General features: G+C 48.6%; 1 protein-coding gene across 1 annotated transcript; it reads right to left on the bottom strand.

Moving 5' to 3' along the window:
• Nucleotides 1-12,695: 12,695 nt before the first annotated feature.
• LOC136548028 (uncharacterized) lies at nt 12,696-13,238 on the bottom strand. Its single transcript, XM_066539686.1, has one exon. It carries the CDS (start codon nt 13,236-13,238, stop codon nt 12,696-12,698), a length of 543 nt encoding a protein of 180 aa, XP_066395783.1.
• Between the last annotated feature and the right edge of the window lie 2,345 nt (nt 13,239-15,583).

The raw sequence follows: 15,583 nt of genomic DNA, 5'->3' as shown, positions 1-15,583 counted from the left end.
TCGCTATCAACATTGTCCAAATCATCAACACTAATTGAAGGAGGAATGTTGTCTTCATTATCATTGCCTAAACGTAATCGCTCAAGCATTTGTAGGTCATCCACATTTTGGACCTCATCTCCAACATCCTCATCATCAACCCTTTCATTGTCTACTTCCATTTCTATCGCTTCGGTTAAGTCTATCACAAAGCTTCCTTATAGCCCCTCTTCTTGAAAGAACTCTCCCTCATATGTGCTTGGATTGAAGTTGTAATCTTCATCGTTTGGGGCAGGTAGTTTACCATGTGGTGATACCTTGTGCACAATAGCCCAACCCTTAAGCTATTCGTCTTGGCACGCGTATGGCATATAATACACCTGGTAGGCCTGTTGAGCCACAATATAGACATCTTTTCCTGGGTAAATGGAATCTGGTTGAATCTCCACTAGCCCAAGATTAGGGGTCTGTCTCGTTGCTCCAGGATCAAACCAGTGGCATTTGAATATGACAGGATTAAGAGCTTTGGAACCATGAAATGAAAGTTCATAGATTTCCTTAATTCTTCCATAATATTGGACCTCATCAGTGCCTAGTGTTAAAACTCTGCTATTTGTGGTCTTTCAATTGGGCCGACTCTGCTCGTAGCATGTTGTTTGAAAGCGATATCCATTCACATCGTAGCCGTTAAATGACTTGACCCTAATGGCACAGCTGTTTGCAACCTGTCTTAACTCGTCACTTATAGTAACATCAGTTTAGGCCTTCCGTTTGAACCAAGAAATGAAATCGGGCCTCCCTGGTCCCGCACCCTTTGAAAGAAGGGTATCAGTTTCCTACAGGGTTGGATCCCTTCGTCCTTGCCAGGTTTGATGAGTGAATTCCCTGTACCAAAGAGAAATAAGGGGTTTGGATGCGAAATAGTGTGACGGCATATCAAAACAAGGGGGTTGAGAACTTACCCAATGAACGGCTACACCTCGACAAGGTTGGTCAACACATACAGCATGATACTGTGCCACTCTTTATTTTTCAATTGCTTAGTGGTCGATGCACTTGCGCTTCCGAACTGCCCTTGGAAAAGGCTGAGCTTCGATTCATTTTCGCCAGCATTGTAATGAGGGGGTGGATTATGCACGCTAGGAAGGAGGTTCGGTTTGTAGTATTTCTGTGTGAAGGTTCCCACCTCCTCCCTAACGGTTTCCTCTGCAATGGAAGCCTCAATTTTGGCCTTATTTCTACATTTTGTTCGAACAGTCTTCAGACATCTCTCGATTGGATAGCACCACCGGGCCTGCACGGCCCCCCCATACGTGCCTCATAGGGGAGGTGCACAATCAAATGCTGCATCGGCAAGAAGAAGCCGGGTGGAAAGATCTTCTCCAACTTACAGACCAACACAGGTGCCGCTTTTTCCAAGTCACGAACGACGGACCGGTCAAGCTCCTTTGCACAAAGCTGGTGAAAGAAATAGCTCAACTCTGCAAGCACTTGCCATATATGATCAGGGACAAAGCCTCGAACCATCGCTGGAAGAAGCCGCTCAATCCAGATGTGGAAGTCATGACTCTTCATCCCGTTGACTCGCAGAGTGCCTAAGTTGACTCCCCTCCTCAGATTCGCTGCACACCCATCAGGGAACATTAGCGTTTGGATCCATTGAAGTACTTCCCTCCTCTGATCCCTGGTCAAGACGAAATCGACCTTAGGCCACCTCCATGTCTTGTTGCCTCTAGGAGGCTGCATCTCTTGCTTTGGTCTATCACATAACGTTGCCAGGTCCACTCTAGCCTTAGTGTTATCCTTAGACTTTTCAGTGTCCATGAGTGTTCCCCAAAGTGCCTCGGCGACATTCTTCTCGGTGTGCATTACATCGATGTTATGTGGCAGAAGAAGGTCATCGAAATAGGGGAGCCTCGTCAAGCCTGACTTATGTGTCCACATATGTTGCTCACCATATCCCACAAACCCACCATCTGGAGCGGACATGAGAGCATCTATCTGCGCATGAACCTCGGCACCAGTCATCATTCGCGGTGGAGGGTCTATCACTACGACACCTTTCATAAAGTTCTTGATGTCTTGTCTGAATGGATGCTCAGAAGGGAGGAATTGCCGATGTGCGTCGAACAACGAATACTTGCCACCCTTCCATAACCAGATGAACCTCAAAGCTTCCTTGCATACTGGGCATGGGAACTTCTTGTGAACACACCAACCGCTGAATAACCCATACGCCAGGAAGTCATGCATGGAGTACTGGTACCAAACGTGCATTTTGAAGCTTGTCTTTGTAGCTCTATCGTATGTCCATACCCCTACCTCCCAAGCATGGATCAATTCATCAATCACCGGCTCTATGAACACACCCATATTACTCCCCGGGTGTCCAGGAATTATCAATGACAAGAATATGTTATGTCATTCAAAGGAGACACCTGGGGGGGAGATTGAGGGGGATAACGAACATGGGCCAACATGTGTATGGGGCAGCCATCATTCCATAAGGATTGAACCCATCTGTTGCCAACGCAACACGTACATTACGAGCCTCTCCAGCTTTTTCACGATATATGTCATCGAAGTGTTTCCATGCTTCACCATCGGCTGGATGCACCATCTTCTCCGGACTATACCGTTTTCCATTTTTGTGCCATGTCATCTATTTCACGGATTCCTCATTCATGAATAGCCATTGGATCCTCGATAGGAACGGAAGGCACCATACGATCTTCACTGGGACTGTCGTCTGACTCTTCTGACCATCACCAGAATCTGTCTCCAGGTACCTAGACGATTCACACTTTGGACAGTACTTTGCGTCCACATGTTCTTTCCAGAATAGGACGCACCCCTTCGGACAAGCATGTATCTGCTCATACGGCATCTTAAGTGCCCGAAGGAGCTTCTGTGAATCATACATGCTCTTTGGCAGAATGTGGCCCTCCGGAAGTAGGGTGCCAATCACGATCAACATCTTATCAAAGCCGTCTCGACTGATGTTTAACTCGGACTTCAACGCCATCAAGCGTCCAATGGCGTCAAGTTCAGACACCGAGGACCGATCGTAAAGGGGCTTCTAAGCAGAGTTCATCATCTCGTAGAAAGCCTTTGTGGCTGCCTCCATCTCCTCCTTCTCGCGTTCGTCAACGCCGAGTGCTTGGTGAACATCATCTAACAAGTCTAGTACACCGGCATCATCATCAAAAGCTTCGACGCGTGGTCTCACCACCTCCTCTCTCGTACGATGGGCTTCACCATGGTAGATCCACCGGGTGTAGCCCGACATATATCCATTCTTCACAAGATGTTTACCCATGTCGACCCTATTTATCCTTCTCCTGTTTGCACATTTGGAGTAGGGACATGGCTCTAGCAGATGTGATGACGAAGCCTTGCCAAATGCCTTGTTCAAAAAAGCCTCGGTCTTGCGAAACCATTCATCTGTGTACTCCATGTGACTTTTCCAGCCCGTGTACATCCACTGACGGTCATCCATCCTCTAAAATGCCAGCGAGTAATGCAACCATCAACTACATCTACACGACTTTCATACTGTCTAATAGGTGAGGATAGGTCCTAATCCCACCCGCGGATGCGTAGATGAGGTTAGTTACCATGGTCTGCTCCTATCCCAGACATAATTTCGGCAGCACCTCCCCGCTATTCTCCTGATACACTGTCCTGGCAGGGAGAGTGTGTATCCAGGAGAACAACGGGGAGGTAATGCCGAAACCCTGTCTTGGATCGGAGCGGACCATGGAAACTAAACTCATCTATGCATCCGCGGGCTGTCCAAATAACATGGACAATCTGAAAAAGATACGGCTGTAGATATGCAAAGATATGCATACCACCAACCGCATCTCTTTCGGACGGGAGATGCCTAACTTGGTTACGCGATCTACGACCAAGGTACGCAAAAGAGGGGTTATACCTAGGGTGTCGATGGAGTTAGGCTAGCGGGGCGGTGGCGAGTCGGTGTAGTGGCGAGGCGACGTGGTGCAGGCAGACCCTGAAACGCCAAGGAAGACGATCGGTGTAGCCAAGGTGCTCCGGCTCCGCTCAGACAGTTCCTTCACCTGCATGAAAAACAAATAGATTTGGGTCAATTCTAAATTTTGGTAGCACCTCCCCTGCACGGGGAGGTTTCCAAAACCTGCAAAAAACACCGACACGAAGGCCGACAATCACAACGGCTCGAAGGCCGACAATCACAATGGCTCGAAGATCGACAATCACAAGGCTCAAAGGTCGACAATCACAATGGCACATCATTATACCTTGGCGGCAGAGGCATCGACGAGACGGGAACATAGGGAAGATGGCGCCGGGAATGGAACGGGAAGGCAACCTCCTCTTTCCTCTCCTCCTGGCCTCCTCCTTCTTCTCCTCCCCTTCTCCTCCTCTTTCCTCTCCTCCTGGCCTCCTCCTCCTTCTACTCTTCTTCCTCTCCTTCTTCTTCCTCTCCTTCCTCTTCTTCCTCCTTCTTCCTCCTTCCTCTCCTTCCTCCTTCCTCCTTCAACACCGGTCGTTCGGTGGGGCGTGGCGGGGCGGGGAGCGGCGGGGCAGCGGCCGGTAGGGTCGGGTGCGGCGCTCTTTGCCGGTCGCGGTGGCAGGAAGCGGGGCCGGACGCGGCGCGGAGCAAATCGGTGGCGGGGAGGGTCAGGGCGGGGCTTGATGCCAGTGTCGGGGCAGCGCGCGCGTGTAGCGGCGGCACGGGGCGGGGCGCCGAGGCAGGTGGCATGTGGAGATGTCCTGGTTTCTAAGCACCGCACGTGACAACGTGCACGAAACTTTTTCAAATTTTTACCATAGGCTCCACATGCCATAAACGATGCATCCACAAGTTTCGTGATTTTCTGAATTCGTTTGAATTTTATACAATTTAAAAACACTTTGGCCGCAACTTTGTCCTCTTGTTTCATTAACAAGATGTGAAAAATATCCCGCAAGTTCCTAGATATGGCCTCAAAACACACTCACTAGCATGACAATCATTTTTCAAATGATTAGATTTCATTATTCGATGCACCTACAGTTCAAACTTGCTTTTTGCGAAATAAATCAACAAAAGAAAAATAATTCTAAAAATATAGTAAAAAGTCACAAAATTCAACCAAATTTTAACATGTACTTTAAAGCACTGTAGCAACCCTAAAGAAAAAATCTGGGAGCAAAAATAAAAAAATTTCTTTGCCGAGTGCCAGACCTGGCACTCGGCAAAGGGGGTCTTTGTCGAGTGCCAGAGACAGGGCACTCGGCAAAGAAAATAATCAAAAAATTAAAAAAAATTGAAAAATTCTTTGCCGAGTGTCTGACGGTGACCACTCGACAAAGCCTAATGGTGGGTGGCCGCCGTCACCTCGGGTAGCCTTTGCCGAGTGTTTAGCTTTGCCGAGAGCCCAACACTCGGCAAAGGGAGGCTTTGCTGAGTTCCTGGCACTCGGCAAAGATGGATATGCCGAGTGTTTGGCTTTGCTGAGTGCGGCACTCGGCAAAGTCTATCTTTGCCGAGTGCCCGACATTTGGCACTCGGCAAAGTAGGAAACACTCGGCAAAGCCCCTGTTTCCCTAGTGGATGTCACAACTGTCACCGGATATGACTCGAAGTAGTGGCGTAGCTTCCTCTTGGCGATGAGGACAGCATACAGGAGCTTCTGGATTTGGGGGTAGCGGGTCTTGAAATCAGATCGGACCTCGCTAATGAAGTACACGGGGCATTGTACTTTGAGGGTGTGCCCCTCTTCTTCTCGCTCCACTACCAGGGCAGCACTGACCACTTGCGTGGTGGCCGCAATGTAGAGCAGAAGGGGTTCTCCGTCGATCGGAGGAACCAGGATCGAGGCCTTCGTCAGAAGCTGCTTGACCGTGTCAAGTGCCTCTTGGGCCACAGGCGTCCATTCGAAGTGGTCGGCCTTCTTTAGAAGCCAATAGAGGGGGAGACCTTGTTCGATGAGGCGCGAGATGAAGCGGCTGAGCACGGCGAGGCACCCTGTAACTCGCTGTACCCCACTCATGTTCTAAATCGGGCCCATCCTTGTGATGGCTAAGATCTTCTCTGGGTTAGCTTCCATGCCATGCTCGGAGACGATGAAACCAAGCAGCATGCCCCTCGGGACCCCAAAAACGCACTTCTTGGGGTTGAGCTTAATGCCATTTGCTCGGAGTTTTGCGAAAGGTCTGCTCAAGGTCGGTTATGAGCTGGTCAACCCATTTGGACTTGACCACGATGTCGCCTATGTAGGCCTCAACGGTCCGCCCGATGAGGTCCCCAAAACACTTAAGCATACAACGCTGGTATGTAACCCCAACGTTCTTTAGACCAAACGACATTGTGACATAGTAGAATGATCTAAAGGGGGTGATGAAAGATGTCGCGAGTTGGTCGGACTCTTTCATCGTGATTTGATGGTACACGGAGTACGCATCAAGGAAGCAAAGGGTTTCGCACCCTGAGGTAGAGTCGACTATTTAGTCTATGTGCGGCAAAGGAAATAGATCCTTTGGGCACGCTTTATTGAGACCCGTGTAGTCAACACACATCCTCCATTTCTCACTCTTCTTTCATACAAGAATAGGATTGGCTAACCACTCAGGGGTGGTATACTTCCTTGATGAACCCGCCCGCCAAAGCTTCACGATCTCCTCGCCGATGGTCCTGTGTTTCCCCTCATCGAAGCAACACAGGTGTTGCTTCATCGGCTTAGAGCCTGGGCAGATCTTCAAGTCATGCTCGGCGAGTTCCCTCGGAATGCCTGGCATGTTCGAGGGTTTCCACGCAAAGATGTCTCTGTTGGCGTAGAGGAAGCTGACGAGCGCACTTTCCTATTTAGAGGAAAGTGCAGTGCCAATGCGCACCACTTTGTCCTCGGGGCTGCCGGGGTCTATGAGGACCTCCTTGGCGCCCTCCATTAGCTCGAAAGACCCGGCCGATCGCTTGAGGTTGGGTGCTTCTTTGGCGACCTTCTTCTTGATGGCCGCGAGCTCTCCGGAGGCGACGATTGCCACGGCGTGATCGCAGCTCTCAACCTCGCACTTGTAGGCGCGCTAGAAGGAGGTGCCAATGGTGATGATCCCGTCTGGGCCCGACATCTTTAGGTTTAGGTAGGTGTAGTTGGGGACAACCATGAACTCCGCGTAGCATGGTCGTCCTAGGATGGCGTGGTAGGTTCCGTGGAACCCAACCACTTCAATGGTGAGGGTCTCCACCCTATAGTAGGATGGACCTCCGAAGGTGACGTGCAGATCGATCTGCCCAAGTGGCATGGCCTACTTTCCAGGCATGATGCCATGGAAAGGCGCTCTGGTCTATTGGACAGGGCGCTCGATCGATGCCCATAGCGTCGAGCGTCTCGTTGTACATGATGTTGAGGCCGCTGCCTTCATCCATCAGTACCTTGGTGAGCCATTTCATGCCGATGATCGGGTCGACCACGAGCGGGTATCTCTCTAGTTGCGGGATTCTCTTTGGGTGGTCGGTTTGATTGAAGGTTATGGCAGACTCTGACCATCGGAGGAAAGTAGGAGCGGCCAGCTCGGTCGTATGGACCTCGTGGTACGTGAGCTTCTGATGACGCTTGGAGTCGTAGGCTACCGATCCTCCGAATATCATGAGGAAGCCATCCGACGTCGGAAATCCACCATCCTTCCCCTTAGTGTCGTCCGTGGTCGGGTCGGGGTCCCTCCCATGATCCCCTTTGTTGGAGCCTCTGGACAAGAACCGCTTCGTAAGGTTGCAGTCCTTGTACAAATGCTTGACGAGGAAGGCATGGTTTGGGCATGGTCCCTCGAGCAGCTTCTCAAAGTGGTTTGGAGTGCCCTCCGTGGGCTTCCGACACCCCCTTGGTGGGAAGGCGGCGTTGAGGACGTGTCAGCCGAAGACCTAAGGCCCCGGTAAGCCAGGGCTCGGGCTTCGGTCTTCGCCGCTGTCGTAGCGTCTGCCACAACTAGGGTGATAGCCACGGCTAGCTTCCTCTCTTGGATCATCATGGGCACGTCTATGGGCGTCGAGGGTGTCGCGTGCGTCACAGTTGCAGCCAAGATGCTCATGCACTGAGACCGTGGTGCGCTGCCTACCGCCTTGTGTTGCCTAGTAGACTGATGTGTCCTTGTTGGGTCGCTCTGAGGGCGTGCGCTGGCTGGCGTCGAGCTCACATCCCTGAGACTGCGAGCTCTTGGCCTGCTGCGCCACCGCATGCTCGAAGCAGCATACGAATCTCATGGTGGGCCCGACGATCCACGAGCATCATAGGCCCCAGAAGCCCATGGAGCAAGGCCACCACAGCATCGATGTTCTAGCTCACCTAGGCAAAGTGTGGGAGGGCTTTATCGTCCACGATGATCCTCCGGTTCACGTCGCGAGCCATGGCGCGCATGCCCACCGTCTCCGTGGTGCTCAATCTCTCAATCGAGTTCCACGCATTCCCACTCGAGCTAGAGTTGTGCTTCCTCGAGCTCTTGGTGTCACGCGTTCAGCTACTCCACCCACATGCAAGGCAGGGCTAGTATCTCCTCCTCAACCTCATCGTCGAGGTCATTCGTCGGGGTAGCCTCCACTCCATGGATGCTTTCAACGTGTCCCTTGGGTGTACCTGCCATAAAACATTCACGAGAGGGGTGATGACTCCCTCTATTGGAGTCAGAGCCAAAGGGCGACTCTGATGCTCCCACGAGGAGGTCGTAGAAAGATTCCATGACATATTCGGTCATCCCCATGAACCTATCATTCATGGGGGATGAAGACGTGCGTTGCGCCATAGGGCGGTCATCAGTCTCTGTGACGTTGCGAAGACCGAACGGGAGCATGGTAGGGGCGCTCTAGATAAGGTATTCCAGAGAGAGCGGCTCCCCTCCGACAAGCTATGCAATGACGTTGGCGAACGAAAAGGTAAGGCGGCGTAGGTCCTCCCAGGACGGTCGGGGTTCCAGGAAGACGCCAAACTGGCGCTCAAGCCTCCTGTGGTTGAAGTTGAGGAGCTAGTTGTTTTCCGAGGGCATGGGCCTCTGGTGCGTGTAGCTGCAGCTCCTCAAGCGCCTCAGTGATTGCGTCGTGGCCGGCGGAGTGGAGAGGATGAACTGGCAGCGGGAGCCATTGCCAACTCTCCCTCCGCTGTGACGATGAAGTCCAGGTTCCTGAAGCGCACGTGCGCGCCCGGGACCTAGCTAAGGTTGTGATTAGCCATCTGAGGCCTGGTGTTGATGTCGAGATGTGCAAAAAGACCCCTACCTGGCGCACCAACTGTCGTTGTTTTGAGTTGCCACCGATGAGTAAATTTGTATTATTGCGTGTCTGGCCCGAATGGTGTGCTAAGAGGACACGAGGTTTATACTAGTTCGGGCTGAATGTCCCTACGTCTAGTTCATTGCTGCTTCTCATATTACTAGCACTGAAAGTTCGTAGTAGGGGTTACAAACGGTCGAGAGAGGGACTGGTCCCAAGTCTCTAGTGGTGTGTTGCGGTGGGCTCTGATTCGAGTCGAGTCAAGTCGGAGTTTGGATGTGGTGTTTTGATCGTTGATCCAATGCCCTCCATTTGGATGTCCTGCTTTCCCTTTTATAGGCCAAGGGAAAGTAGGGGTTACAACAGAAGAAAAAGAAGAGAACGAGAGAAAGAAGTCCTTCAGGATCGCCGGGTCCTTCCTCTCCTCTATACGGGTCCCGCCGACCCTGTAGACGTCAACAAGAAAAGCTTCTCGTCGTGGCCCTGTCCATCACTGACTGCCATATGCAGGCATCATCTGCCGGTCCTGGTGTCCCACTCTGTCTTGCCGGACGTCATGGTGAACCGACGCGCCTGTTAGTGTTCGTACGGGGGTTAGGCAGAACTGTACCGGTACGTCCGATGCTGTTCTTGATGTAAACCCTAGGTATGGCCCATCATGGGTCACAAGTGACATCGAGGCGTGCCAGTCACTTCCCTGGCATCAGAGCTTTGACCTAGGCCCATACGCTTGGACCTGGAGTGGTTGGCGGTGGTATAAGTCTCCGTCGGGCGAGACAGAGCCTCCGGCCTCAAGGTCGGGTGAGGCGGAGTTCCCCCTAGAGGTCGGGCGAGGCGGAGCATAAACCTAAGGCTCAAGCGAGGTGGTGCCCACCCTCGGGGGTCGGGCAAGGCGGAGCCAACCCTCAGGGGTCGGGCGAGGTGGAGCCAACCCTCGGGGGTCGGATGAGGTAGAGCCAACCCTCGGGGGTCAGGCGAGGCGGAGCCAACCCTCAGGGGCCAGACGAGGCGGAGCCTACGGGCTCGGTGTCGGGCGATGAGGAGCCAACCCTCAGGGGTCGGGCGAGGCAGAGCCCGCGGGCTTGGTGTCGGCCAAGGCGGAGCCAACCCACGGGGGTCGGACGATGCGGAGCCCGCGGCCTCGGTGTCAGTCGAGCGCAGCCACCCTCAGGGGTCGGACGAAGCGGAGCTCGCGGCCTCGGTGTCGGGCGAGGCGGAGCCACCCTTAGGGGTCGGACGAGGCGGAGCTTGCGTACCTAGGGGTCGGTAAGAGCAGTAGTCGCGCTCTTGACCGCTCAGATGAATCAACGTTGATGGTTATTAGCTCTTCCTCTTCGGGTACCCTAGTATTGGTCCCCGACAACTTGTAAAAGAATTCAAAACTATGAAATTGTTGACCTCATCAAGACCCGCATAACAAATATCTCCATTGGACCCTATATACTACCACCATCCGGAAAATAATACAATTCTAATTACATTTTTGGTTAAAGTGCCCAAATTTAACCAAATATATAAGTTAAAAATATTAATATTCATGACACCAAATAAATATAGTATAAAAATATATATCATGCAAATCTAACGAGATACTTTAACTTGCTATTGTGCTAAGACAAAAAGTGAAATTCACCCGTGCTCCTCAAAGTTGTTTAAACGTGTCATCTAGGCCCCAATTCATAAAAAGCATGTTTGGCTTCTGAGTTTACAACGTGTCTCATCTAGGTGCAAATGGACATTTACTTGCCCATTCTTCTACGTGGCATGTCGATTTAATGCTTACATAGACATAAGAGATGTGCCCCATATGTGGGCAGCAAGGTTCTACCTTATCTTTTCCATACGCCCTCAGATAAAGATGATTTCTAAATTAAAATTGTAGCACTCTACGAGATCTGTAACTTTCTAGTTTTGAGTTGTTTCTTTTAAGATTGCTAAGATGCTCAAGAAATAATATAAAACTTTAGTAGTATATTGATCACGTACCAATGCTTATCATCTTAGAAAAATTATATCTTTCTTGTATGGTGCCGGATAAAAATACTTTGTATATGAATCTTGTAGATCCCATCGAACGCGCTACAACTTTCGTATAAAAATATCTTTATCCAACAACATACAAGAAATGTATGATTTTTCTAGGACGACTAGCCCTGGTACATAGTTAATTTGCTGCACTTTATATTATTTTTTAAAACATCTTAAGGACCTCAAATGGTAAAAATTAAAATAAGAAATTTGTACATCTCCTCGTGGGCTATAATTTTCATATAGAAAGTATATTCATCCGACACTATATAAGAAATCTATGATTTTTCTAAAGTGGCAAGCCAAGTGCTCGAACCACTTCCGTGCAAGAAAAAAGCTGGGCCCGGGTATCTAACAAGCACCTGTGCTTTTTGTCGTATTTGGTCGCGCGTAAAGCTCTTGCTATCAAGGCAGTCACATGGCTGTCACTCGCTTTAAACCCATGCTGCCAACGTCAGTACGATGTTATTCATCATCTGTCCACTGTCCTTTCCATATATAGCGTGTCGGCTTGATAGGCTTTGTTTAGTTTCTCATCTTAAAGTTGATATTTAGACACATGTACGAAGTATTAAATATAGACTAAGAAAACTATTTGCACAGATGACAACTAATTTTCGAGATAAAATTTTTAAGCCTAATTAGTTCATGATTTGATAATATGGAGCTACGGTAACATATGTGCTAATGACGGATTAATTAAGCTTAATAAATTCACCTCATAAATTACTGATGACTTATTTAATTTATTTTATTATTACTATCCGATACTTAATACATCAATGTGACATCCTGAACCATACGCTCTCAATTTAAACGCCACCGTAGTTCTGCGGAAGAACCTGCTGTGGCTGTGGCTGCATCAGGCTAATATTTGTTTACGCACGTCAGTCAATTTTATTCACTTTTCTGTAAAATTAAACAGTGTCGATGTTAAAACTATATAGATATATAAATACAACTTTTCATATGCCGTTGTTTCAAATATAAACTTTTCATATGCCGCAGAAAGATGATCTGATCTAACATAGAATACGCATGAGCTCCACACTGAACCGGGGACCAATTAGAACTATGCATGTGATCAGCACTTAAACTAATTATGCACAGCTGTCTCGTTCAAAGTTCAAACACATATTTTTTTGCATAGGAACCCAACAATACTACAGAGGAACCGAAGTTCATTCATTCATATGGAAATTTCAGAGCATATATAGCGAACGTACGTCCACGAGTCTAGACGACTGAGGACGGTAATGGTACTAATTAACAATTCGACGTGGAATTTCGCAAGCATACTATCCCATAATATAAGCACACAACAAATAAAGACCCATATGTGTCGATGCTAAGAACCGGGAGCGATATGATTAAGCAGATGGTGGAGCAGTCGACCAGGAAGGAGCGAGTAGGACACGATAGTCGCTGCTCTAGTAGCCAAGACTGCTAGAGTCGGAGCTCAAGGTCAAGCTCCTCGCCGGTTGTGGAGCACATCCACAGTGTGGCCGCCGCGCCTGGTGCAGGGGCCGGCTTCCGCCGGGAGCAGCACGCGGTCCGTGAAGAAGACTGGCGCGCCTGCGCTACCGTCAGGGCTCTCGAGGTTCACGTCGGTGCTGGTGCTGGTGCCACCGTGCGAGCCGATTGTGACGGACATGGGAGCGGCGGCGGTACTGCTGGTAACGCTGCCGATTGTGTTCTCTGGCTCGGGCAGTAGTTCTTCATCAGCGACGTACTGGGGGCCGTAGACGTAGGGGTTCCAGGCGGCGGCACGCTCCCTCTTGTGCGCGTTCTGGTGGCCGCCGAGCGCCTGCGACTTGAGGAATTTCTTCTCACAGAAGAGACAAGGGAACAGCCGCCGCACCTGCTTCTTGTTCTTGTTGGCCATGTACGCCGTCGGCGCCGCCACCACCTCGTCCAGCTGCTCACCCTGTGCTGCCGCCGGCGCCAAGGCCAACGAAACCTTCACCGCTGCCGCTTGCAATGCCGGTGACAAGGGCTCCTGCTCCATGGAAACGCAAACAGAAACAGACGCTAGCGCTGTTCCAGTAAGTACAACGCTGCCCAAAATAAAATATTAGTTTCCGTCCTATATGCATGGTGCTTGGTTTTTCTAAAATTGGAGATGGCGGCTATGTCCAGAAATGGGAGGAGCTAGGACGAATCGAAGAGAGATTTGTCAAGAACCGAGAAGAGCCAGGACGAATCGGACTGAAGCATTATGCTAGCGCTGTGTGTAGTAGTACCTGATGACTGATGAGGTGAGTACGTGATGGTCCTCCGGTCCTTTTGGTGGTCGAAAAGCGAGAGGGAAAAACACTGAGATCTGGTACTATATATACAGAGACCAAACAGCTATACTATTATATTATTCTCTGTTTCTAACTATTACTTTCATTAGGGCATGTACTGTACACTATGCAGGTGGCTAGTAGCTTCACATCCAGGATGAAGGATATAAGCAAGAACCAAATCCATGGAACAAGTGCTGACTTCATTTAGTGCCGAAAATTAATTAAGATTCACTACCACAGTTCTTCGTATCACCGTCGGTTCAAACCCCTCCATCACTGCTAGATTTTGAACCGACAGTGACATACCGACAGTGATAAGGGATACTCATCACTACCGGTTTAAAAAACCGACGGTCACATCGGGAGATCCAAAAAAAACAGGCTAAAAAAATAGGGATTTTTTTAATATCGGGAGATACCCCACTGGACAGCCTCACGGTCACATCGCAAGTCACAAGTCACATCATTTTTCGCGTGAAAAACACGCGGTTCGCGGCCGCCGACGCTTGAACTCCCGAACTCCTGCTTCACATCTTCGTCCCCTAACCACTCTACCTGTAAGGCAAGAACTAAATTTTAAGAGGTGTCACATAGGATGTCACATGGGGTGTCCGATATTAATAAAAAAATAAATTACAGAATCTGTCATTAATCCGTGAGACGATTTTATTAAGCCTAATTAATTCATCATTAACGCATGTTTACTGTAGCACCATATTGTCAAATCCAAGGTTTTAAATCTCCGGCTATAGCTGCCGCTATAGCCCGCTATAGCTGTTTGAGAAAGATAAAGCTATTAGTGTCTATGCACAACTTAGCCGCTATATAGCCCGCTATATCCCCATTTAGCTCCGGTATAGCTGTTTTTCAGGTCATCCGCTAAAATGTCTTAGCCGGAGATTTAAAACACTGGTCAAATCATGGACTATAATTAGACTTAATAAATTCGTCTCGCAAAGTAGTCTCAATATGTGCATTTAGTTTCATAATTAGTCTATATTTAATACTCCATGCATGTGTCCAAACATCCGATGGGACAGCGACTAAAGTTTAGGAGGTTGAACCAAACACCCCCTAAGAAGCTTGTGTCCAAATAAAATTTTCATCCTAGCCATTTTATGTTCATATGATTTTGAAATGAGTATTTTGGATCCCAAATAAATTCAAATGAAAAATTGTCAACTACAAAGTTTTATAACTTTTCGAGAACTACAACTTTGGCTTTGGTCATTTCTTTATCCGAGGTCATTTGAAGAATTTCAATTTCAAATTTGAGAAAATTCAACCGTATTTTACACTACATAAATGATTTCAAATGAAAATATTGTCAACTATAAAGTTGCATAACTTTTTTTAGATCTATAACTTTTGTTTTGATCGCTTCTTCATCCAAGATCCTTAAATATCACTACACACTTAGTTATGACTATGGAACATATGACGTTAGTTGGTGTTAACTTATAAGAAATATTGCCAATCAAATAGAGGGACATCATAACGACTTCAAACAAAAAAGTTGTGAACTACGAAGTTGCATAACCTTTTGAGATTTACAACTTTTGTTTTGGACGCTTCTACATCCGAGATCCTTAACTACCACTCCACGCTCAATTATGACTATAGAGCATATGGTACTCCTTTGGTATTAACTCTATAAAATCTTGTGGTATATATTTGGACATTCAAACGATCTTAAATAAAAAAATTTAAACTATAAAGTTGTAGATCTCGTCGAGTACTACAACTTTGATATAAAGTCCGCCTTAATCGAACATCGTATGAGAAAGTTATGAAGTTTTCTTGCAGCATATCACTGTCGGTTCAAGCCACGAACCGACACTGATACTATCACTGTCGGTTATTGGCTAAAACCGACAGTGATGACCCAATAACATTGCCGGTTCTTGGCTAAAATCGATAGTGATATGAACCGATAGTGAAGACTCGAATATCAGTGTCGGTTGGTCCTATCACTGCCGGTTTTAGCCAAGAACTGACAGTGATGTGCTCTCACTATCGGTTTGTTAAAATCCGGCAGTGATACAGCCGGCAGTGAAAGTCA

The sequence above is a fragment of the Miscanthus floridulus genome, chromosome 4 (genome assembly GCF_019320115.1).
Source record: "Miscanthus floridulus cultivar M001 chromosome 4, ASM1932011v1, whole genome shotgun sequence".
Lineage (NCBI taxonomy): Eukaryota > Viridiplantae > Streptophyta > Magnoliopsida > Poales > Poaceae > Miscanthus > Miscanthus floridulus.
The sequence above is the reverse complement of the archived record's forward strand: the minus strand, read 5'-3'. Positions and strand labels throughout refer to the sequence as shown.